The sequence below is a fragment of the Bos javanicus genome, chromosome 15, assembly GCF_032452875.1.
Source record: "Bos javanicus breed banteng chromosome 15, ARS-OSU_banteng_1.0, whole genome shotgun sequence".
Lineage (NCBI taxonomy): Eukaryota > Metazoa > Chordata > Mammalia > Artiodactyla > Bovidae > Bos > Bos javanicus.
This window is the reverse complement of record NC_083882.1, coordinates 16,435,512-16,460,924: the sequence shown is the minus strand read 5'-3', so window position 1 is coordinate 16,460,924 and position 25,413 is coordinate 16,435,512. Positions and strand designations below refer to the sequence as shown.

General features: G+C 39.6%; 1 protein-coding gene across 2 annotated transcripts in view; it reads right to left on the bottom strand.

Moving 5' to 3' along the window:
- Window positions 1–25,413, bottom strand: part of GUCY1A2 (guanylate cyclase 1 soluble subunit alpha 2) — a 600,412-nt gene that overhangs the window by 428,317 nt on the left and 146,682 nt on the right. For both annotated transcript variants that reach the window (XM_061440208.1, XM_061440207.1), the window contains one exon: window positions 5,804–5,925. In XM_061440208.1, coding sequence (XP_061296192.1) covers window positions 5,804–5,925 — 122 coding nt within the window. The remainder of the gene's footprint in view (window positions 1–5,803; window positions 5,926–25,413) is intronic.

Here is a 25,413-nt window from a genome sequence, read left to right as displayed (position 1 = left end):
GTCATCCTCTGTCATCCCCTTCTCCTCCTGCCCCCAATCCCTCCCAGCATCAGGGTCTTTTCCAATGAGTCAACTCTTCGCATGAGGTGGCCAAAGTACTGGTGTCTCAGCTTTAGCATCATTCCTTCCAAAGAAATCCCAGGGCTGATCTCCTTCAGAATGGACTGGTTGGATCTCCTTGCAGTCCAAGGGACTCTCAAGAGTCTTCTCCAACACCACAGTTCAAAAGCAACAATTCTTCGGCACTCAGCCTTCTTCACAGTCCAACTCTCACATCCATACATGACCACAGGAAAAACCATAGCCTTGACTAGACGAACCTTTGTTGGCAAAGTAATGTCTCTGCTTTTCAATATGCTATCTAGGTTGGTCATAACTTTCCTTCCAAGGAGTAAGCGTCTTTTAATTTCATGGCTGCAGTCACCATCTGCAGTGATTTTGGAGCCCAGAAAAATAAAGTCTGACACTGTTTCCACTGTTTCCCCATCTATTTCCCATGACGTGGTGGGACCGGATGCTATGATCTTCGTTTTCTGAATGTTGAGCTTTAAGCCAACTTTTTCACTCTCCATTTTCACTTTCATCAAGAGGCTTTTTAGTTCCTCTTCACTTTCTGCCATAAGAGTGGTGTCATATGCATATCTGAGGTTATTGATATTTCTCCCGGCAATCTTGTTTCCAGCTTGTGTTTCTTCCAGTCCAGTGTTTCTCATGATGTACTCTGCATATAAGTTAAATAAACAGGGTGACAATATACAGCCTTGACGTACTCCTTTTCCTATTTGGAAGCAGTCTGTTGTTCCATGTCCAGTTCTAACTGTTGCTTCCTGACCTGCATACAAATTTCTCAAGAGGCAGATCAGGGGTTCTAGTATTCCCATCTCTTTCAGAATTTTCCACAGTTTATTGTGATCCACACAGTCAAAGGCTTTAGCATAGTCAATAAAGCAGAAATAGATGTTTTTCTGGAACTCTCTTGCTTTTTCCATGATCCAGAGGATGTTGGAAATTTGATCTCTGGTTCCTCTACCTTTTCTAAAACCAGCTTGAACATCAGGAAGTTCACGGTTCACATATTGCTGAAGCCTGGCTTGGAGAACTTTAAGCATTACTTTACTAGCATGTGAGATGAGTGCAATTGTGCGGTAGTTTGAGCATTCTTTGGCATTGCCTTTCTTTGGGATTGGAATGAAAACTGATCTTTTCCAGTCCTGTGGCCACTGCTGAGTTTTCCAAATTTGCTGGCATATTGAGTGCAGCACTTTCACAGCATCATCTTTCAGGATTTGAAATAGCTCAACTGGAATTCCATCACCTCCACTAGCTTTGTTCGTAGTGATGCTTTCTAAGGCCCACTTGACTTCATATTCCAGGATGTCTGGCTCTGGGTCAGTGATCACACCATCGTGATTATCTGGGTTGTGACAATCTTTTTTATACAGTTCTTCTGTGTATTCTTGCCATCTCTTCTTAATATCTTCTGCTTCTGTTACATCCATACCATTTCTGTCCTTTATCGAGCTCATCTTTGCATGAAATGTTCCTTTGGTATCTCTGATTTTCTTGAAGAGATCCCTAGTCTTTCCCATTCTGTTGTTTTCCTCTATTTCTTTGCATTGATCGCTGAAGAAGGCTTTCTTATCTCTTCTTGCTATTCTTTGGAACTCTGCATTCAGATGTTTATATCTTTCCTTTTCTCCTTTGCTTTTCGCTTCTCTTCTTTTCACAGCTATTTGTAAGGCCTCCCCAGACAGCCATTTTGCTTTTTTGCATTTCTTTTCTATAGGAATGGTCTTGATCCCTGCCTCCTTTAAAATGTCACAAACCTCATTCCATAGTTCATCAGGCACTCAGTCTATCAGATCTAGGCCCTTAAATCTATTTCTCACTTCCACTGTATAATCATAAGGGATTTGATTTAGGTCATACCTGAATGGTCTAGTGGTTTTCCCTACTTTCTTCAATTGGCAATAAGGAGTTGACTTTATTATATCACAGTGAATACCAGAGTATCAAAATAAGGACTAGTCTGTACGTAATATCCCTAATTTATAAATAATGAGACAATATAACAAAAACTAGCTTCTAAGTCACCAAAGGAAAATCAATGCAAAAATGCTGATGTCTAGAAATAGTTCTTTCCCATTGCTAAATCGTTTCAGTCGTGTCCAACTCTGTGTGACCCCATAGACGGAAGCCCACCAGGCTCCCCGTCCCTGGGATTCTCCAGGCAAGAACACTGGAGTGGGTTGCCATTTCCTTCTCCAATGCATGAAAGTGAAAAATGAAAGTGAAATCGCTCAGTCCTGTCCAACTCTAGCAACCCCGTGGACTGCAGCCTACCAGGCTCCTCTATCCATAGGATTTTCCAGGCAAAAGTACTGGAGTGGGGTGCTACTGCCTTCTCCTGAGGGTATAAACCACTCTGGAATGTGCACATTTCCAGGGAGTCCTAGGGAAGAAGCAATGGAAAAATGAATGGGAGAGGCATAACTGGTCCTCTGTAACAATCTTTCTCCTTCTCTTCAGGTTTCTCTTTTTATCCCATGCCATTCACTAATCTCAAACTTTAACCTGAAGAGCCAGTAAATGGTCAAACTAGAGTTTATACCAAGTCGATAGAGATGGTCATTTTGAAAGGACAAAAAATTTGCTATTCTGATCATATTTTCTGACCTATGACTTTAAATGTTTTTCATGACATGTGAAATATAAGTAACATTCATATGAGTGAATAAACACAATTCTAGTCTCCACCATGTGTGTGTATTCGTCGCTCAGTCCTGTCTGACTCTTTGCAACCCCATGGACAGTAGCCTGCCAGGCTCCTCTGTTCATGGAATTCTCCAGGCAAGAATACTGGAGTGTGTAGCCATGCCTTTCTCCAGGGGATCTTCCTGACCCAGGGATCAAACCTGGGTCTCCTGAATTAGCAAGCAGATTCTTTACCATCTGAGCCACAAAGTAAACCCCAGTCTCTACTATATTCTCTAATATGTTAAGACAGTGAATGAAATATGTATCCCCTGATTTCAACTCACCAATATTCTAACCAGACTACCCAAAGCTGGTAAATATAAATCATAGATTTGTAAAACTGTCCTCTGGCATGCACAGAGAAGAGTACCAGGTAACAACATTTTTCTTTAGTTGAAACTATTTCTCCATGCTAAACTCTCCAACTCAAAACAGGTTCATTTTCTTTATGGTGTTTTTCTTTCCAATGAGTTAATCAGTTCTTACCTTTGCATAATCATTGCACAAGAGACTTTAAATGTAATTTTTTTAAAAAGGTAAGATCTAAGCAAACCAAGATTAATCCATACTTCAGTCACTTGTTAAAAATAAAGCTTTCATTGAATATGACTAGTAAAGCTGCTATTTTTGTTTTTAGTCTATATTTCAAGAATAATGAAAGGACATTATTCAAGAGAACAGCTACAGTTTAGGCACATGCCAGCATCTAGTGAACAGGTCACAGTCATTTATAAGATTGTGCTTTATACATTTTGTTTTTAATTTTTTATTCCTTTATTTCTCATGTGTTCACCATCCTGAACCCTCCTCCCTCCTCCCGATTGTGCTTTATACATTTTAAGAACTACCCATCATTGCTTGCGGGGAAAAAAGTCAGACTTAATATCTCTGTTTTAGAAAAATCTAATGGTAATGAAAATCTCAACGCTGTTACACAGTCCCCTTCTAAATTATACTTACTTATTTAAAAACTACTCCTTCCCTAATATCATCAGGCAGCATACTGCCTATGTTGTTTTCACTCACTAACTTGATCTACCTCATGGCAATTTCTGAAAGGCAACCAAACTGAGCTAGGCCTACAGTATCACCTGGGTGCGTGTGCTCAGTTGCTTCAGTCACGTCTGACTTTTTGCAACTCTATGGACTGTAGCCCGCCAGGCTCTTCTGTCCGTGGGATTCTCCAGGCAAGAATTCTGGAGAGGGTTGCCATGCCCCCTTCCAGGAGATCTTCCAGGCCAGGGATCACGCCTGCGTCTCTTATGCTTTCTGCATTGGCGCGCGGGTTCTTTACCACTAGTGCCACCTAGGAAGCCCCAACAGAGCTGGGTGTCACCTGGTGGTGACACTGGTGGTTATTGCAACAAATTATCTAACTAAAATTTCTTGTAGGAATTGTGTACATTTATGTGCAAGTTATAGTTAGAAAGAGTCTTTAGTAATTCTTACATATTCTTCATCTTGTACACCTTTTACTCCCTCTAATAGAAATTCTCAAAGTGGGGAACATAAGGAAAGGAAAGGAGATGTGAGGTTCAGGCAATCATTTAGAACTGGCAAGTAAAGAACATTTTTTCAATATAATAAACATCGCTTGGCCAAGATTCTGATGCATTCCTCATAGTGGGACACCATCTCACCCCATTCATTCAAAAAATCACAATGCATCAAAAGTAATTGATATTGCTTATGAGAGAGTGCTGGGAAATACAGAATCAGAAAACTATAAACAGTTCTTGGGTGATACCCAACCCCATCCCACTCTCAACCCTTATCTTCTCCAATAATAATGTTTGTCTGGGTAGCATTTCACCCATGCAGTTACACTAAGATCGACATAAGTAAATCTTTGGCCTTCCTTTTCATTGCCCAATACTGTCTTGGACAAGCCACTTAGAACTCTATGCTTCCCTCACAAAAGTTTCATATTCTTATTGTAATATTTTATGTTTAAGAAAGTTACCCAGGAAGAAAACATAGTCAGTGTGTAGCTGTAGTCCCAGTTTGAGTGTTAAAGCTAGGTGTGCCTCTCATATGTTTAGAAAACTCTGGTAAACTCATGAGCTGAGGTCACTTGAAATCTGTTTGTAGGAGGGACTCAGATGTCTCCAGGGAAAGCACTTACCCTAAAGGGAAAGAAAGGGAAGCAAGTTTTCCCTAGTCTGCAAAATCTGATTCTGAAAGAGAGGTGATTCTGAGTTTTATATGGAGTCAGTCACTAAGATTTGCTGTTCCCCACTACCACTCCCTACAACTCCAGGGATTTCTGTCTGAGTCATAAGACAAAAAGACAACACAAAAAAACACTGAAAGAGGTATATTTCCCCCAAAAAAACTCTGTAAGATATTAGAGCAAAAGGGATTCCTGCTATGTTATCTACTTTGCATATAATAAAATGTAGCTCTCACACACCAAGAACTTTAGATCACAAGATAGTGCATCTCACTTACGGTACCTTATGGCCCCATGAATCCGTGCAGTATAACAGTAATCCTTACTGTGGTGGGAGCTTCTAAAAACAGCCTTATATCATAAATATTAGTATTTTGAAGATAGACACTCCTCAACAAGTAGGACACAGGGACTTCCATGGATGACCTGCTTCACTGCCTTTGAGTTGCAGAGCCTGCTATGAGTACATGTGAACCACCCTCCAGCACCAACCAGGCTTTCCAGAAATAATGAAATAAATAATAAGAATAAAGCAAAAGCCTTGAGAAAAGAGGAAGATCTCCAGTTTCAACTGAGAGTCAGAGAAATATGGATTACAGGAGGCTAATAATACTAACATATGAATATCTAGAAAAGTTTACTTGGAATGTGTTTTTAACATTATATTTTCCAATCTCTGAGTAAATGGCATGCAGGTAACTTTCATTTAAACATCATCAGAAGTATTGGAATTAAATCACTTAAAGACAAGGTCCTGGTCTCAGTTCACCATAGTCTTCAAATCTCTCTTTAGTGAAACTGCAACACTCTTTTCCTTTCCTCTCCTCCCCTCACTCATTCTCTCTCAATCTTATAAACATATGGTTACTATACCGAGTACATTAGCAGTACACTGAAGAATTCCTGAGACCTCTTCAATGTCCTCTTTGTTGGAATGGTCTGCATAGGAGCATCTGTTAGAGATATTGTAGAAATTCTTTTCCGTATCCCTGTAACTAAGAAGAAAACAAAATTAGCATACAGAGAAAATTTTTAAAGCCTCTGCAAATGCATTCCTATACATACACAAAAGCATATGTAGTTTATACTCTTGGCTTGATGATATTTGAAAATCACTGAAGCTTTAAAACATAATATCTGGCATAACCCATCATTAATATTAGCATAAGGAATGTGGACTTGGAACTGGAAGCAATTATTAATAAGAAAACAACATGTTAAAAAAAAATGGTGAGAACCAGAAAATATATCAGATTGTATAGCTAATGTTTCTTTAATTGAGTCCTTTGCAGACACTGGCAATTTGTTTCTACAATGAATTTTCCTGGAAAAAGAATAATTAACCATGATAATTTGCATTGGCACTAACCGTGTTGAAAGTAAACACATCTTAACTTCTATCACAGTCAAGAAGATAGAAGTATGGTGCATGGATAACAAGCAAACAAAGTGTTTGGTCTCTGACAGAATTTGAATCACAGTCTTACCTTTATCTGTGAGACTTTGGGCAACTTATATAATCTCTGTTAGTCTAACTTTCCTCCTTATAAAATGGAGGTAACTCCTAAATTTCTTATGAGGACTGAAAGATAAAATGCCTGCATCGACTGAAACTTTTCCAGTTTCCTTTGAATTAAAGCTAAGGCACCAAAGCTGCAGACAACAGTGGTCAGGGTCAAATGCCCTAATGTTCCAAAACAGTAGCCAAGAAGACCAGACATCACCTTCAGAAATTAAGAAGTGACTAAGTGTCACTATCACCTCACCATCAGCATACAAAAGCAAAGGAATAGGAACAGTTTGAAAGAAAATAATCAGAAGAATGAGTTAAAATAATTAGGAGAGTACAGCTGTTCTCCCCATCACACCCTCATACAAACACAAGTAAATGAGAGAAGGAGAATGTTCCCTGCAGAAACCCAGTTGGTGAAAGAGGGATTCACTCTGATAGAGACTGAGGGTTAAGTCCCTCATTAAATATCTGCTGCTGCTAAGCTGCTGCTAAGTCACTTTAGTCATGTCTGACTCTGTGCGACCCCATAGATGGCAGCCCACCAGGCTCCCCGTCCCCGGGATTCTCCAGGCAAGAACACTGGAGTGGGTTGCCATTTCCTTCCCCAATGCATGAAAGTGAAAAGGGAAAGTGAAGTCGCTCAGTCGTGTCTGACTCTTAGCGACTCCACGGACTATAGCCCACCAGGCTACACCGTCCATGGGATTTTCCAGGCAAGAGTACTGGAGTGGGGTGCCATTTCCGAGGTGGTGCAATTTCTGAACATCCTGATATATCTGAATGGAAGAAGAAGACTCCAGAGAGACTTACCTAGGGAAAATAAAGCCATCCTGATATATCTGAATGGAAGAAGAAGACTCCAGAGAGACTTACCTAGGGAAAATAAAGCCATCCTGATATATCTGAATGGAAGAAGAAGATTCCAGAGAGACTTATCCAGGGAAAATAAAGTCAAACTGGGATTTGCCTACAGTCATACCATTTAATAAGGTAAAAAAAAAAAAAAAAGAAAACATGAGTTTCTCATGGGTTAGGGAAATATCACTAAAGAAAGGTGAGCTGTGGGGGTGTCCCATCCTTATTGCTTTCCCAAACTAGAAGCTGCAGCCAGGGGCAGGGATACCACTAGCAAGACTGTGGAATGAAATCCACAGAGCCAAGAACCAGGGAATCTGAGGCAGTAAAGGCAGAGCCTGTATACATATCTCACTGAGGGCATCACAGCCAAGAGAGGATTATTATAACCACCAGTGAAATGAACAAAGGTTCTACTATTTTCCATTTTATTCATGCCTTTCCAGGTGGCTCAGTGGTAAAGAGTACAGGAGACACATGTTTGATCCCTGGATATGGAAGATCCCCAGGAGGGGATCTGGCAACCCACTCCAGTATTCTTGCCTGGAAAATCCCATGGACAAAGGAACCTGGCAGGCTACAGTCCACAGAATCACAAAGAGTCAGACATGACTGAGTGACTAAGTACGATATCAGAAGAGAAAAGGAATCAGAAAGGATTGGCCTAAAGCAGAGGATTCAATAATACATGACATCACCTCTACATTGGATTCCAAGTTTCTCACCAAGGCCTGACCCAGGCAGAGAGGGACAGAGAATTAGATAGGATATAAGACTGAAGATTTGATTTGGTCTGGAGTGGACTTTATACTCCCTGAAATTACTTGGAAAACAGAGCAATCTTCTCCCAATCTAGTGTCAAAGAGGGCTTATTCTAGCATGTTTGAAATGATTGGAGAGAAAAGATAAAAGGGCTTAATGTTTCTACACCTCACTAAGATTAGACTCCAGTAAACCAGTTAAGAAAAATGCTTACTACAGTTTCTAGAATGCAGGAGTTACTCAGTAAAAGGTGGGATGGGGAGCACAGTCATTAAATGCAGACAAATACAGGTTCATTTTTAAATCAAACTCCACCATTTTAATGAGTGACTTTAAACAAAATATATATTCTCACAATCTCAATTTCCTCATCTTTAAAAAAAATGAAGTTAATACAATGATCCTATGAATTAGATTGTTAGTATTAAATAAAATACAAAGTACGCCATTTGTGTGTGCTTAGTCATGTCCAGCTCTTTGTGATGTTATGGACTGTAGCCTGCCAGGTTCCTCTGTCCATGGGATTATCCAGGCAAGCATACTGGAGTGAGTTGCCATTTCCTCCTCCAGGGGATCTTCCCAACCCAGGGATCTTCCCAACCAAGGGATTGAACTTGTGCCTCCTGCATTGGCAGGTGGATTTGTTACCACTGAGCCACCTGGGAAGCCAATAAAGCAACCCGTATATTACTCCAAAAACAGACAGCAATCAGTAAATATTATCTTTTATTTAACTTATTGTTTTTATTCACTAAGATACATAGTCTATGTAAATAAATCAAAAAGAAGCTAGATGACTTTTTAGATAAAATAATTTACAGCCACAAAATCTGACCATGACAAACTTATGATATTGATATAATATTAAGTAATATCACTGAAGTTAGTTAAACAGAATAATCAGGGTTAACTCACCCTTATTTTCACTTCTAATATTCTACAGAAATTATTGTAGCTTAATCTTTATTCAAGGGAAGAGAAGAGTTGACTCATTAGAAAAGACCCTGATTCTGGGAAAGATTGAGAGTAGGAAAAGGTAGCAAGAGAGGACAAGATGGTTGGATGGCATCATCAACTCAATGGACGTGAGTTTGAGCAAACTCCGGGAGATAGTGGAGGACAGGGAATCCTGGTGTGCTGCAGTCCATGGAGTCATAAAGAGTCTGCATGACTGAGCAACTGAAAAACAGTTCACTATATACATACCTCTGTGTACATACCATTAAGGTACAACACATTCGTTTATTCACACTTTTCCATTCCCACCCCCCAACAAAAACTGTTAGTTCTTCCTACATACCAAGCATTTACAAAGATACAATTACATATAATAGAAGTAAACAAGATAAATAACAAAATACAGAAATAATTAAGATAATATAAGCTAATGATAAGCACTATAAAAAGGAATAATGTAGTAGAAAATCCTTGGGGTAGAGATTGAAGTAGGTGATCGAGGAATACTTCAGATTGATTGTCTTGTCTTCCTCGGGATATGAGATTTAAACACAGACTTACCTGTATAAAGAATAATCCATGCAAACATTTGAGGATAGAGCATTTCAGGAATATGAAATGGTATGTGCAAAATCCTTGAGGCTAAGCAAACTTGGCATAGTAGAGAAACAAACAGAAGGCTGGAAATGGCTGGAGTAGACTGAAACGTGGGAAGTAGAATACTATGAAATCAGAGGGGTAAGCAGAGGCCCAGATCACAGGAAGAGCTCAGATTTTATTCTATCACAGTACATTATTGTATGGTTTTTAATGATGCAACTGAACCAGCTGCATCAGAGTATTTGGGAACTCCTTAGAAATATCAATTCTTGAGCCCCAGGGCTTCCCTGGTGGCTCAGATGGTAAAGAATCTGCCTGCATTGTAGGAACACTGGATTCAATCCCTGAATCAGAAAGATCAGAAGGAAATGGCAACCCACTCCACTATTCTTGCCTGGAGAATTCCATGGACAAGGGACCCTGTGGGCTGCAGTCCATAGAGTCACAAAGAGTCAGACACGACTGAGTGACTAACACTTTCACTTTCAGATATGCTTAATCAGAAACTAGAGGAGTAGAAACCAGAAAACTATTAACAGAGTGGAACCTCTCTCTCAAGAGACGATGGTGACAGTGGAGATCAAGAGGTGAAGATTTATTACACTGCATGAATAAATTATTTAAGCACTTATTCTCCCAACTTGAATGATGTCTATGTATGAATAAATGAACAAATGAATGAATAAGTTGAGGCATAGAAATGTTTAAAGATAAAGTGACTGAAGTACTGAGAGGTTATTTTACTTCCTAACAAGAGCCTCCATCAGCTACTCCCTCCCAATCCTCCATCTGTCTGATCCTTTGAACAGCTGCTCACTGCATTCAAGTCTAGGTCTCACAGACTAAAAAAGCCTTAGAGAGTTCCTATGGGCTACTGGTATTTTAAAAATTCGTTAAGGAGCAAGATTATACAATCCTAGAGCTCTGATAAATAGCACAGACCCAAAGGCAGAATACTAAAACAGAGAAAAAGGATAGGAAAGTTAGAAGTTAGAGACTGAACTAAAAATTAAAAAGAAAATGGCTAGCTCCTACTCTCTGTTATCCACTTTGATTTCTCATCCCAATTAAAGGCACCTAAAAACTGAATTACTTCAGCTGCCTAGACTAGCTTTAGGCAAAGCACAATTTCAGAAATTAGGGAGGGAGATTGGTTCAAGACAATGGAATAGAAGGACGTGTGCTCATATTCTTCTGCAAGAGCACCGAAATAGCTATTTAACAACCATTGACAGGAGAATGCTGGAACCCACACACAAAAAAAGATAGTCCATATCCAAAATCAAAGAAGAAGCCACAACCAGATGGTAGAAGGAATGCAAACACAATAAAATCAAACCGTATGTTTGTGGGCAACCAACAATCTCGAGAACAATAATACCAAGGAAGTTCTCCCACTGTTGTGAAGGTTCTGTGCCTCATATCAGGCTTCCCAGTCTGGGGATCTGGCAAACAGACTGGGAATCCTCAGGGAATCTGACTTTGAAGACTAGTGGGATTTGATTACAGGACTTGCGCAGGACCGGGGGAAATAGAGACTCTACTCCTGGAGAGCACAAACAAAACCTGTGTGCACTAGGACCCAGGGGAAAGGAACAGTGACACAACAAGAGACTGAGCCAGATCAACCTGTGAGTGTTTGAGGACCTCCTGCAGAAGTATGGGTGGGAAGTGGCCTGCTATGGGGACAGGGGCACTGGCAGCAGCAGTCCTGGGAGATGCATCTTGGCATAAATCCTCACGGAGGTTGCCATTAGCCCTACCATAAAGTCTCCAGAATCCAGAACTGGGTGGCCTCAAGTCAGACAACTAACAGGGAGGAGTGTGATCCACCTATCAGAAGACAATAAGATTAAAGCTTTATTGACCAAGGCCCTGCCCACCAGAGAATGAACCAGTTTTTCCACAGCCAACCCTCCCATCAGGAAATTTGCACAAGCCTCTTATTCTCATCCACCAGAGGGCAGAGAGAAGAAACAAGAACTACAAGCCCACAGCCTAAAGAATTAATACCACAATCACAGAAAGCTAACCAAAATGAAAAGAAATAGAATTATGTCCCAGATGAAGGAAAAAGATAAATCTCCAGAAAAACAATTAAATGAAGTGCAGATAGGCAACCTTCCAGAAAAAGTATTAAGATTAATGGTAGTGAAGATGATCTGCTGCTGCTAAGTCATCTTGTCCGACTCTGCAACCCCATAGACGGCAGCTCACCAGGCTCCACCGTCCCTGGGATTCTCCAGGCAAAAACACTAGAGTGGGTTGCCATTTCCTTCTCCAATGCATGAAAGTGAAAAGGGAAAGTGAAGTTGCTCAGTTGTGTCTGACTCTTAGTGACCCCATGGACTGCAGCCTACCAGGTCCTCTGTCCATGGGATTTTCCAGGCAAGAGTACTGGAGTGGGTTGCCATTGCCTTCTCCAGAAGATGATCTAGGATCTCTGAAAAAGAGTGGAGAAGATGCAAAAGATGTTTACCAAACATTTCTAAAGAACAAAGAAACAAAGATAAACAATACATTTCAATTCAGTTCAGTTCACTCAGTCATGTCCAACTCTTTGCAACCCCATGAATCATAGCACGCCAGGCCTCCCTGTCTATCACCAACTCCCGGAGTCCACTCAAACTCATGTCCATCAAATTGGTGATGCCATCCAGCCATTTCATCCTCTGTTGTCCCCTTCTCCTCCTGCCCCCAATCCCTCCCAGCATCAGGGTCTTTTCCAATGAGTCAACTCTTTGCACGAGGTAGCCAAAGTACTGGAGTTTCAGCTTTAGCATCAGTCCTTCCAAAGAACACTCAGGGCTGATCTCCTTTAGAATGGACTGGTTGGATCTCCCTGCATTCCAAGGGACTCTCAAGAGTCTTCTCCAATACCACAGTTCAAAAGCAACAATTCTTTGGCGCTCAGTCTTCTTCACAATCCAACTCTCACATCCATACATGACCACAGGAAAAACCATAACCTTGACTAGATGGATCTTTGTTGGCAAAGTAATGTCTCTGCTTTTTTAATATGCTGTCTAGGTTGGTCATAACTTTTCTCCCAAGGAGTAAACGTCTTGTAATTTCATGGCTGCAGTCACCATCTGCAGTGATTTTGGAGCCCAAAAATAAAGTCTGACACTGTTTCCACTGTTTCCCCATCTATTTCCCATGAAGTGATGGGACCAGATGCCATGATCTTCGTTTTCTGAATGTTGAGCTTTAAGCCAACTTTTTCACTCTCCACTTTCACTTTCATCAAGAGGCTTTTTAGTTCCTCTTCACTTTCTGCCATAAGGGTGATGTCATCTGCATATCTGAGGTCACTGATATTTCTCCCAGCAATCTTGTTTCCAGCTTGTGCTTCTTCCAGCCCACTGTTTCTCATGATGTACTCTGCATATAAGTTAAATAAACAGGGTGACAATATACAGCCTTGACGAACTCCTTTTCCTATTTGGAACCAGTCTGCTGTTCCATGTCCAGTTCTAACTGTTGCTTCCTGACCTGCATACAAATTTCTCAAGAGGCAGATCAGGTGGTCTGGTATTCCTATCTCTTTCAGAATTTTCCACAGTTTATTGTGATCCACACAGTCAAAGGTTTTGGCATAGTCAATAAAGCAGAAATGGATGTTTTTCTGGAACTCTCTTGTTTTTTTGATGATCCAGAGGATGTTGGCAATTTGATCTCTGGTTCCTCTACCTTTTCTAAAACCAGCTTGAACATCTGGAAGTTCACGGTTCACATACTGCTGAGGCCTGGCTTGGAGAATTTTGAGCAGGAGCTAGCATGTGAGGTGAGTGCAATTGTGTGGTAGTTTGAGCATTCTTCGGCATTTCCTTTCTTTGGAATTGGAATGAAAACTGACCTTTTCCAGTCCTGTGGCCACTGCTGAGTTTTCCAAATTTGCTGGCAAATGGAGTGCAATACTTTCACAGCATCATCTTTCAGGATTTGAAATAGTTCAACTGGAATTCCATCACCTCCACTGGTTTTGTTTGTAGTGATGCTTTCTAAGGCCCACTTGACTTCAAATTCCAAGATGTTTGGCTCTACGTGAGTGATCACACCATCATAATTATCTGGGTTGTGAAGCTCTTTTTTTTTTTAATTTTATTTTATTTTTAAACTTTACAATATTGTATTAGTTTTGCCAAATATCGAAATGAATCCGCCACAGGTATACCTGTGTTCCCCATCCTGAACCCTCCTCCCTCCTCCTTCCCCATACCCTCCCTCTGGGTCGTCCCAGTGCACCAGCCCCAAGCATCCAGCATCGTGCATCAAACCTGGACTGGCGACTCGTTTCATACATGATATTATACATGTTTCAATGCTATTCTCCCAAATCTCCCCACCCTCTCCCTCTCCCACAGAGTCCATAAGACTGATCTATACATCAGTGTCTCTTTTGCTGTCTCGTACACAGGGTTATTGTTACCATCTTTCTAAATTCCATATATATGCGTTAGTATACTGTATTGGTGTTTTTCTTTCTGGCTTACTTCACTCTGTATAATAGGCTCCAGTTTCATCCACCTCATTAGAACTGATTCAAATGTATTCTTTTTAATGGCTGAGTAATACTCCATTGTGTATATGTACCACAGCTTTCTTATCCATTCATCTGCTGATGGACATCTAGGTTGCTTCCATGTCCTGGCTATTATAAACAGTGCTGCGATGAACACTGGGGTATACATGTCTCTTTCCCTTCTGGTTTCCTCAGTGTGTATGCCCAGCAGTGGGATTGCTGGGTCATAAGGCAGTTGTATTTCCAGTTTTTTTAAGGAATCTCCACACTGTTCTCCATAGTGGCTGAAGCTCTTTTTTGTACAGTTCTTCTGTGTATTCTTGCCATCTCTTCTTAATATCTTCTGCTTCTGTAGGTCCATACCATTTCTGTCCTTTATAGAGCCCATCTTTGCATGAAATGTTCCCTTGGTATCTCTAATTTTCTTGAAGAGATCTCTAGTCTTTCCCATTCTGTTGTTTTCCTCTATTTCTTTGCATTGATCGCTGAGGAAGGCTTTCTTATCTCTCCTTGCTATTCTTTGGAACTCTGCATTCAAATGGGAATATCTTTCCTTTTCTCCTTTGCTTTTCACTTCTCTTCTTTTCACAGCTGTTTGTAAGGCCACCTCAGACAGCCATTTGGCTTTTTTGCATTTTTTTCCATGGGGATGGTCTTGATCCCTGTCTCCTGTACAATGTCACAAACCTCTGTCCATAGTTCATCAGGCACTCTGTCTATCAGATCTAGTCCCTTAATCTATTTCTCACTTCCACTGTATAATCATAAGGGATTTGATTTAGGTCATACCCAAATGGTCTATTGGTTTTCCCTACTTTCTTCAACACTAGAAGGAATCAAAAGCAGAATAACTGAAGCAGAAGAATGGATAATGGACCTGGAGGACAGAATGGTGGAAATCACTGCTACAAAACAGAATATATAAAAAGAATGAAAAAAAATGAAGACAGCCTAAGAGAACTCTGGGACATTAAACACACCAACATTCACATTATAAAGGTCCCAGAGGAGATGATAGAAAGAAAGAACTTGAGAAAATAATTGAAGAGATAAGAGTTGAAAACTTCCCCAACATGAGAAAAGAAATAGTTAACCAATTCAAGGAAGGGCAGAGAGTTCCAAGCAGAATAAACCTGAAGAACACATAGTAATCAAAACACATAGTAATCAAAGTGGCAAAAATTAAATAAAGACAAAGATAGAATATTAAAAGCAACAACAGAAAAAGACAAATATCACCCAATAGAAATCCCAGGTGGTTATCTCAAGCTGATTTCAAAATGGAAAGTCTACAAGCCAGAAGGGAATGGCATGATATACTCCAAGTGATGAAAGGGAAGAAACTATAACCAAGACTACTCTACCAAGCAAGACTCTCAATAAGATTTGATGGAGAAATAAAAGCTTTGCAGACACGCAAAAGTTAAAGATAATTCAGCACCACTAAAACAGTTTTACAATAAATGCTAAAGGAACTTCTCTAGGCAGTAAACACAAAAGAAGAAAAAGTTCTACAAAAAATAAACCCCCCAAAACTGACAAAATTGTAATAGTATCATACATATCAATAATTTCCTTAAATATAAATGAATTAAATGCACCAACCAAAAGACATAGGTTGGCTGGATGGACATAAAAACAAGACCCATATATATATATATGTTGTCTACAAGAGACCCACCTCAGGCCTATGGACAGTTATAGACTAAAAATAACAGGATGGGAGAAGGTATTTCATATAAATGGAAATCATAAGAAGGCTAAAGTAGCAATACTCACACCAGACAAAATAGACTTTAAAACAAAAACTGTTATAAGAGACAAAGAAGGACACTAAATAATGATCAAAGGTTAAATTCAAGAAGATATCACAATTAAAAATATACATGCACCCAACATAGGAGCCCCTCAATATGTAAGGAAATACAAACACACATAAAGGTAGAAATCAACAGTAACACAGTATCAGTGAAAGACTTTAATACCCCACATTCCTGAATGGACAGATCATCCAGGCAGAAAGTTAATAATGAAATACAGGCCTTAAGTGATACGTTAGACAAGTTGGACTTAGTTGATATGTATAGAACATTCATCCAAAAGCAGCAGACTACACATTCCTCTCAAGTGCACATGGAACATTCTCCAGGACTGACCACATGCTGGGCCATAAGGCTAGCCTATGCAATTTTAAGAAAACTGAAATCATATCAAGGATTTTTTCTGATCACAATACTATAAGATTAGAAATAAACTAAAAGAAAAAAATCTCTAAGATTAAACACAAACATATGCTGGCTAAATGATACACTATTAAACAACCACTGTATCACTGAAGAAATCAAATAAGAATTTAAAAATCCCTAGAGAAAAAAGAAAATGAAAGCACAACATCCAAAACTTACAGGATGCACAAAAAGTAGTACAAAAAGGGAAGTTTCTAGCAATACAATCTTATGGCAAGAAACAAGAAAAATCTCAAATAAACAGCCTAACCTTAAATCTGAAACAATTAGAGAAAGAAGAACAAAAATAAAATTTAAAATCAGAAGAAAAAAGGAAATCATAAAGATCAGAGAAAATAAACGAAATAGAGACAAAGAAAACAATCACAAAATCAATGAAACTAAAAGCTGGTTCTTTGAAAAAACAAACAAAATTGATAAACCTTTAGTTAGACTCATCAAGAAAAAAAGGGAGAGGACACAAATCAGTAAAATTAGAAATAAAAACAGAGAGGTTACAATTGACTCCATAGCAATACAAAAGATTACAAGAGACTACTATGAACAACTGTATGCCAATAAAATGGACAACCTGAAAGAAATAGACAATTCTTAGAAATGTATTGTCTCCCTAGACTGAACCAGGAAGAAACAGAAAATATGAACAGACCAATCACAAGCACTGAAATTGAAACTGTGATTAAAAACCTCCCCCAAAACAAAATTCCAGGACCTGATGGCTTCACAGGCAAATTTTATCAACTATTTAGATAAGAGGGAACAGTGACCCTTCTGAAATCGTTCCAAAAAACCTGCAGTGGAGGAAAGCTTGCCAACTTATTTTATGAAGTCACCATCATCCTGATGCCAAAACCAAACAAAGATACCACACAACAAAATTTACTGGCCAATAAAACTGATGAACATAGATGCAAAACTCCTCAACAAAATACTAGCAATTCATATTCAACAGTACATTTAAAAGATCATACACCATGATCAAGTGGGATTCAACCCAGGGATGCAAGAATATTTCAACATCCACAAGCTAATCCGTGTAATACATCCATTAACAAATTGAAGAATAAAAACCATATGATCATCTCAATGATGCATAAAAAGCTTTTGACAAAATTCAGCACCCATTTATGATAACTCTCCAGAAATTGGGTTGAGGGCATAAACCTCAACATAATAAAGGCTATATATGACAAACCTACAGCTAGCCTACATCTACATACTCGATGGTAAAAAGCTGAAAGCAATCCATCTAATATCAGGAACAAGTTAAGGATGTCCAATCTCACCTCTTTTATTCAACATAGTTTTGGAAGTCCTAGCTATAGCAATAAGAGAAGAAAAAAAAGTAAGGGGAATACAAATTGGAAAATAAGAAGTTAAACTGTCACTGTTTACGGATGACATTTTAGTATACATAGAAGATTCTGAAGATGCTACCAGAAAACTACTAGAACTCATCAATGAATTTGGTAAAGCTGTAGGTTACAAAATTAACACACAGAAATCAGCTGCATTTCTATAGACTAACAACAAAAGATCAGAAAGAGGCATTCAAGAAGCAATTCCATTTACCACTACATCGAAAATAATAAAATATCTAGGAATAAACTGACCTAATCAGACAAAAGACTTGTACTCCAAAAACTATAAGATGCTGATGAAAGAAACTGAAGAAGTCATAAACAGATAGAAAGATATACCATGTTTTTGGATTGGAATAATCAATATTGTCAAAATGCCTATACTATCTATGGCAATCTACAGATTCAGTGCAATCCTGATCAAATTACCAATAGCATCCAGTATTCTTGCTTGGAGAATTTCATGGACAGAGGAGTCTGGTGGGTTACAGTCCATGGGATTGCAAAGAGTCGGACACAACTTAGCAACTAACACTTTCACTTTCAGAACAAAAAAATCTCAGAATTTTTATGGGGACACAAAAGACCCAGAATATTCAAAGCAATTCTGAAAAAGAAAAACAGAGCTGGAGGAATCAGGTTCCCCAACTTCAGACTATACTACAGTTATCAAAGCAGTATGGCCCTAGCACAAAAACAGATATACAAATCAATGGGACAGGATAGAAAGCCCAGAAATAAGCCCATGCACCTATGGTCAGTTATACTATGACAAAGGAGGCAAGACTACACAATGTTGGAAAGACAGTCTCTTCAACAAATGGTACTGGGAAAATTGGACAAGCACATGTAAAAAAATGAAATTAGATCATTCCTTAACCCCATACACAATAATAAGCTCAAAATGGATTAAAGACCTAAATGTGAGACCAGACACTATTAAACTCCTAGAGGAAAACATAGGTAGAACACTCTCTTAACAAAATTCACAACTATATCTTTTTCAATCCACCTCCCAAAACAATGGAAATAAAAGCAAAAATAAACAAACGGGACCTACTTAAACTCAAAAGCTTTTGCACAGCAAAGAAAATAAACAAAGCGAAAAGACAACCCACAGATTAGGAGAAAATCTTTGTAAATGATTTGACCAATAAGGGATAGGTCTCCTACCGGGGTCCAGCCCCGGTTGGATCCAGGGGTTCCCTGGTGAAAGAATAGCAAAAGGGGAGAGACAGAGGCTTGATCTAACTGGTTTACTCAGAAAGCCAATAAAACCTGTGACATCAGGTTTGCACTGACCACGGAGGCCACAGGCGCCCTCTCGAATAGCTGACGGTGCCCCGCGTTAGGCACCTTCTCGAGTGGGTCTTAGAAGCCTGGGCAGGTAAGTGGTCTCAGAGGGCCCCCACACTCCAAATTAGTCATCCTGAAGAAATAACAGAGAAGAAAAGGAGAGAAAAGGAAACAAGAAAGAATGACATGGGGAGACCAAGCTTGATGAGCATGGCCCGCAACTTTATTTTCCAAAGTAACTTTTATACCTTAAGTTGTGCATAGAGGATAATAGGGGGTGTAGAGTCATGCAAGGTCAGCAGTCCTTGACCCTTATCGAAGCCAGGCTTTCTTTCTGCAAATTTATCATATGCAAAAGGCTTGATTTACATCATCTTCTGGCCAGGAGGCCTGTTAACATTTTATGACCCTTTCTTCTGAATAATGGTTAGTCAATCAAAAAACTTATTTTCTCTAAAGGTGATTATTCTAAAGTCAGGCACCACCCTCCGAAAGCATTAGATAAAGTTGCATTCCTATAGGGCAAAGGTGTGGTGGGCTATAACAAGAAAAGAATTTATTAACTCAAGGGTCCAAGGTTGTTAACATCAAAGTTACTACTTATTTTCCCTATATACCAACTATATCAATATACTCCCAAGGACACAATACAGGGGATGTGGAAACTTGGCAGCAAGTATTGGCTCAACAATGAAACCCTCCACCAGTGCTATTCTAATAATTTCTTAACTTCCTGAGAAGCTCTGCATTGTTAGAATATCTTAAGCCTCCCGTGCCTCTCATGGTTGGGAGGCTGTGAACAATTTCATGCATAGCTGTAAAGAGTCCGGAAACCTGTCAGGCAAGTTAGAAAGCTATCTGAGGGATTTGAATTGGAACACACCTATTATACCCTGGAGACTCATTAACTAGAGCTCTAAGTTGATTTTCTACAGAGAAAGGTGGTTGGGGATAGCCCCCCGCCAATGTCAGAAGAGTTGGTGAAAGTCGTAAAACAGTAAAACAGACAGATTTTGGTTTTGGGGTAGATGCTTGAGCAGATCCAGGGGGCCCCTCAAGTTCTGATTCGCCTTTGCATGTCAGGTCCTCTCCACATGACCTTTGTCATGGGTGGGAACCCCCCTGCTGGCTCCCGGCAGTCTCCAAAATTTACAAACAGCTTATGATGCTTAATAGCATCAAAGCAAACAACCCATTCAAAAAATGGGCAGAAGACCTGAATAGACATTTCTCCAGAGGACATACAGATGGCCAATAGGCACATGAAAAGATGTTCAACATCATTTGTTATTAGGGCTTCCCTGTTGACTCAGATGGTAAAGAATCTGCCTGCAATGTGGGAGATCTGGGTTTGATTCTGGGTTGGAAAGATCCCCAACCAATAGAACTGAATGGCCACCCACTCCAGTATACTTGCCTGGAGAATTCCATAGACAGGGGACCCTGGCAGACTATAGTCCACAGGTTCACAAAGAGTCAGACACGACTGAGTGGCTTTCACACTAGTTATTAGAGAAATGCAAATTAAAACTACAATGAAATATTACCTCACACCAGTTAGAATCGCTATCATCAAAAAAACTCACAAACAACAAATGCTGGATAGGGTGTGTAGAAAAGGAAACCCTCCTACACTGTTGATGGGAATGTAAATTGATACAGTCTCTATGGAGGACAGCAAGGAGATTCCTTAAAAAACTTAAAGCGCTAACATATGACCCTGCAATCCCACTCCTGGGCATGTATCTGGAGAAAAACATGATCCAAAAGGATATATGCACCCCAATGTTCATTACACCACTGCTGACAATATCCAAGACATGCAAGAAACCTAAATGTCCACTAAGAGAGTAATGGATGAAGAAGAAGTGGTATATACATTTAATGGAATATTACTCAGTCATTAAAAAGAATGAAATAATTCCATCTGCAGCAACATGGATGGACCTACAGTGCCATACTGAGTGAAGTATGTCAGACAGAGGAGAAATATCACAGGACATCCCTTATATGTGGAATATAAAAAGAAATGATACAAAATGAACTTACTTACAAAACAGAAAGAGACTCATAGACTTAGAAAACACACTTATAGTTGCCAGAGGAAAGGGATAGTTAGGGACTTTGGGAAGGTCAAGTACACACTGCTATATTTGAAATGGATAACCAACAAAGACCTAATGTATAGCACATGGAACTCTGTTCAATGTTATGTGCCAGCCGGGATGAGAGTGGCATTTGGTGGAGAATGGATGCATGTGTATGACTGAGTCCCTTCTTCTGTTCGCCTGAAAGTACCATAACACTGTTAATCAGCTATACCCCAGTACAAAATTAAATGTTTAAAATTCTGGAGAAAAAGATTAGGAAAAGCACCTTCACCCCCCCCGCCCCCAGAAACATGTAAGATATACTTGCCAGCATTTACCTTCAATCGCCTGATATCCCTTAAACTGGAAGAAACACACTCCTTTTCATGGAGTTACAACTGTGTTTCACAAAGAGGAACAACACATATGAGTAAATACATGTTAAATTTAAGTGTTAGTGATCACAGATGCTCTCCGTTTTCATATGGCTAAAGGAACTTGAAAGCAGAAAGATGGACTCTAAAAGGCAAAGAGACAGTTCCTCTCATCAAGAAGCTTGCACAGCCTCTGAGATAATTTCATCCGCTAAAGGTAAGACAGAAGAACCAAGAAGAACTACAATCCTGCAGACTCCAGAACAAAAACCACAATAAAAGAAAGTTAAACAAAATAAAAAGGCAAAAGATTATGTCCCAGATGAAGGAATAAAGTAAAACACCAGAAAAACAACTAAATTTAGAGGAGATAGGCAACCTTCCAGAAAAAGAATTCAGAATAATGACAGTAAAGATGATCAGGAACTCTGAAAAAGAATGGAGGGAAAGATTGAGAAAACACAAGAAATGTTTAATAAGCATTTAGAAGAATTATAAACAAACAGGGATGGATAATACACAAACTGAAAAAAAAAATAAACTAGAAGGAATCAACATCACAATTAATGATGCAGAAGAATGGATAAGTGACCTGGAAGACAGAATGGTGTAAATCTCTGCCACAATACAGAATAAAGAAAAAAAGAATGGAGAGAACCTAGAGATCTTTGAGACAACATTAAACACACCAAATTTCTCATTATAAGGGTCCAAGAAGGAGACAAGAAAGAGAAAAGACCTGAGACAATATTTCAAGAAATATAGCAAAAATGTCCATAACACAAGGAAAAAACAGTCAACAAAGTCCAGGAAGCTCAGTGAGTCCTAGGCAGAATAAAAACAAGCAGGAACAGGCCAAGAAACCTAGTAATCAAACTGACAAAAATTAAAGATAAAATATTAAGAGTAAAAACAGATAAAATATTAAGAAAAACAATAGAATATAAATCAAGGAAATTCCCATAAAGTTATCAGCTGATTTCTCAGCAGAAACTTAGCAAGGCAGAAAGGAATGGCACAGTATATTTAAAGTGATGAAAGGAAAGAACATAGAACCAAAAATAATCTACCCAGTGAGGCTGTCATTCAGATTTGAGGAGAAAGCAAAAACTTTAAAGACAAGCAAAAGTTAAGAGAATTCAGCATCACCAAATCAGCTTTACAACAAATGTTAAAGGAACTCCTCTAGTCAGGAGACCCACCTCAGACTTAGGGACACATATAGACTGAAAGTGGATGGATGGAAAAGGATATTCCATGCACCTGGAAATCAAAAGAAAACTAGAGTAGCAGTTCTCATATTAGACAAAATAGAGTTTAAAATAAGAATATAACAAGAGGCAAGGAAGGACACTATACGATGATCAAAAGATTAATCCAGGAAGAAGACATAACAATTGTAAACACTTATGCACCCGAGTAGCACCTCAGTCTCAATATGTAAAACAAATACTGATAACCACAAAGGGAGAAATCAACAGTAACCTAATAACACTGGGGAATTTTAACACCCCCATCTTTGTCAATAGATCTCCCAGACAGAAAATTAATAAGGAAACATAGCCTTAAATAACACATTAGATCAGATTTATAGAGCATTCATCCAAAAGCACCACAGTGCACATTCTTCTCAAGTGCACATAGAATATTCTCCAAGATCAACCACAAGGCCAGTCTATGTAAATTTAAGGAAATTGGGATCATATCAAGCATCTTTTCTGATCACAATACTATGAGGTTAGAAATAAACTATGAGAAAAAACACAAATGGAGGCTAAAATATGCTACTAAATAACCAATATATCACTGAAGAAATCAAACAGGAAATCAAAAAATTACTACAGGCAAATAAAAATGAAAGTAGAATAATCCAAAACCTATGGGATGCAGCAAAATCACTTTTAAGAGGGAAGTTTACAGCAATAAAACCTCACCTCAAGAAACAAGGAAAATATCAAATAAACAATCTAACCTTACCCCCAAAAACAACTAGAGAAAGAAGAACAAATAAAATCTAAAATTAGTAGAAGGAAAGAAAACATAAAGATCAGAACAGAAACAAATGAAACAGAGACAAAGGAAACAATTGCAAAGATCAATGAAACTAAAAGCTGGTTCTTTGAAAACATAAACTAAAGTGATAAACCTTTAGCCTGACTTATTAGGGGAAAAAGGGAAAGGAATTCAAATCACTTAAATGAAAAATGATTAAAAAAAAAAAAACAAAACAACGTTACAACCAACACCATAGAAATACAAAGGATCGTAAGAGACTACTACAAGCAACTGTATGCTAATAAAATGAACAACCTGGAAGAAATTGACAACTTCTTAGAAAGGTAGTCTCCCAAGACTGAATTAAGAAGAAATAGAAACTATAAAGAGACTAATCACAGTAACTGAAATCGAAACTGAGATTTAAAAACTCCTGGAGGTAAAACCAAGATGGCAGAGACAGAAGACAGGGAGTTCCTGTCTCCTCACATCTAGGACACTCACCAAACTCTGGTGGGGGACCTCAAACAACCAGGCAGATGGGAGGAACCCCTGAGCAACCAGGTAGGATGTAGTGGGGAGCAAGGGGCAGGAAGAGAAGTGAAGGCTCAACAGGCCTAGCACAGGTGAGGGGTGGCTGAAGGAGTGAAGAGCAGTGGTTCAAGCATCAGAAGAGGCATGCTTGCTTCCAGATCAGTGGGGAGGAGGAAAGACCCTCAGAGTAGGTGAATTAGGGAGAACACTCTTGATGTTCCCCCACCCACTTATCCCTGGGAAGTCTTTTAAGGCCCCGAGCCTGGTCCTCCAACCTCTGGGGCACTCTTTGCCCTAGTAAGTCTTTTGGGCATGAGAGTGAGCAGGGAAGGAGAAAGAGCCAAACCAGTTGGGGGAGGGTCCCCCGGGACACCCTTGGGAGGCTCCTTGGTACCTCTGTGTGACCACTCAATTCCCAAGGAGCCTCCTAAGGCTCCAGGCTGGGATCCTGCCTTGCAGGGTCCCTCAGCCTTCCAGGGCCCCTCCACACTTGAGGGCCACCTCCACACTCTGGGGCCCCCTCTGCCACTCAGGTTCCCCTCGATCACCTGGGCCCCCCTCCATCCTTCAGGGCCCCCTCCACCCATGTAGCTCCTGTGTGCATGAATGGAGGAACTGGCCAGGTTTAGGTGGTGTCAGGATGTAAAGGAGCCAAGTCAGCTGGAGGATGGTCCCTCTGGGTTCAAGGAGCAGGGAAACTGCCAGGTATTTCCCTACTCCTTGGCCCTGAGGAGCCTCCTGAGGCCCCAGGCCTGGGCCTCCATGCCCTGAAGCCAGAGGCATTCTGAAGGCCCCATTGACTAGGCTGAGCCCGAGTTCACCCCCATCTTCACCCAGGGCTTTTTCTGGGGCATGGAATGCTGGACTCTGACACCACCGAAATCCAGTCATCACCTAAACCCTTCCTCACCTAAACCCCAGCCCTCAAAACACAAGGTTTTTTCTTCCTTCTTTTCTTTTGGTGGGAGGGGTTTGTTTTTTGCTAGTGGAGTTTACTTTCACCCTTCACTGGTTGTTTCATAAGTAGTCTTATTTTTTCTAATTTATTTGCTAGTTTTCTGAATATTTTATTTTTATTCTATTGTTCTGCTCCCTTTTATTTTTTAAATACGATTATGCTCTTTCTTCTTTGCTACTGGAGTTCAGTTTTATCCTCCACTGCTTGTTTCATATAGTTTCTTGATTTTTTCTAATACATTTGTTAGTTTTCTAAATGTATTTTATTTTTTTCTTCTTTATTATTGTTCTGTTTCTTTTGTGTTGTTGTTGCTGCACTCTGCACCTAGCAGGATCCCAGCTCACAGGCCAGAGATCAGGCTTGAGCTCCTATTATAGGAGACATTAGTCCAAAGTACTGGAGTAACAGATAAAGTCA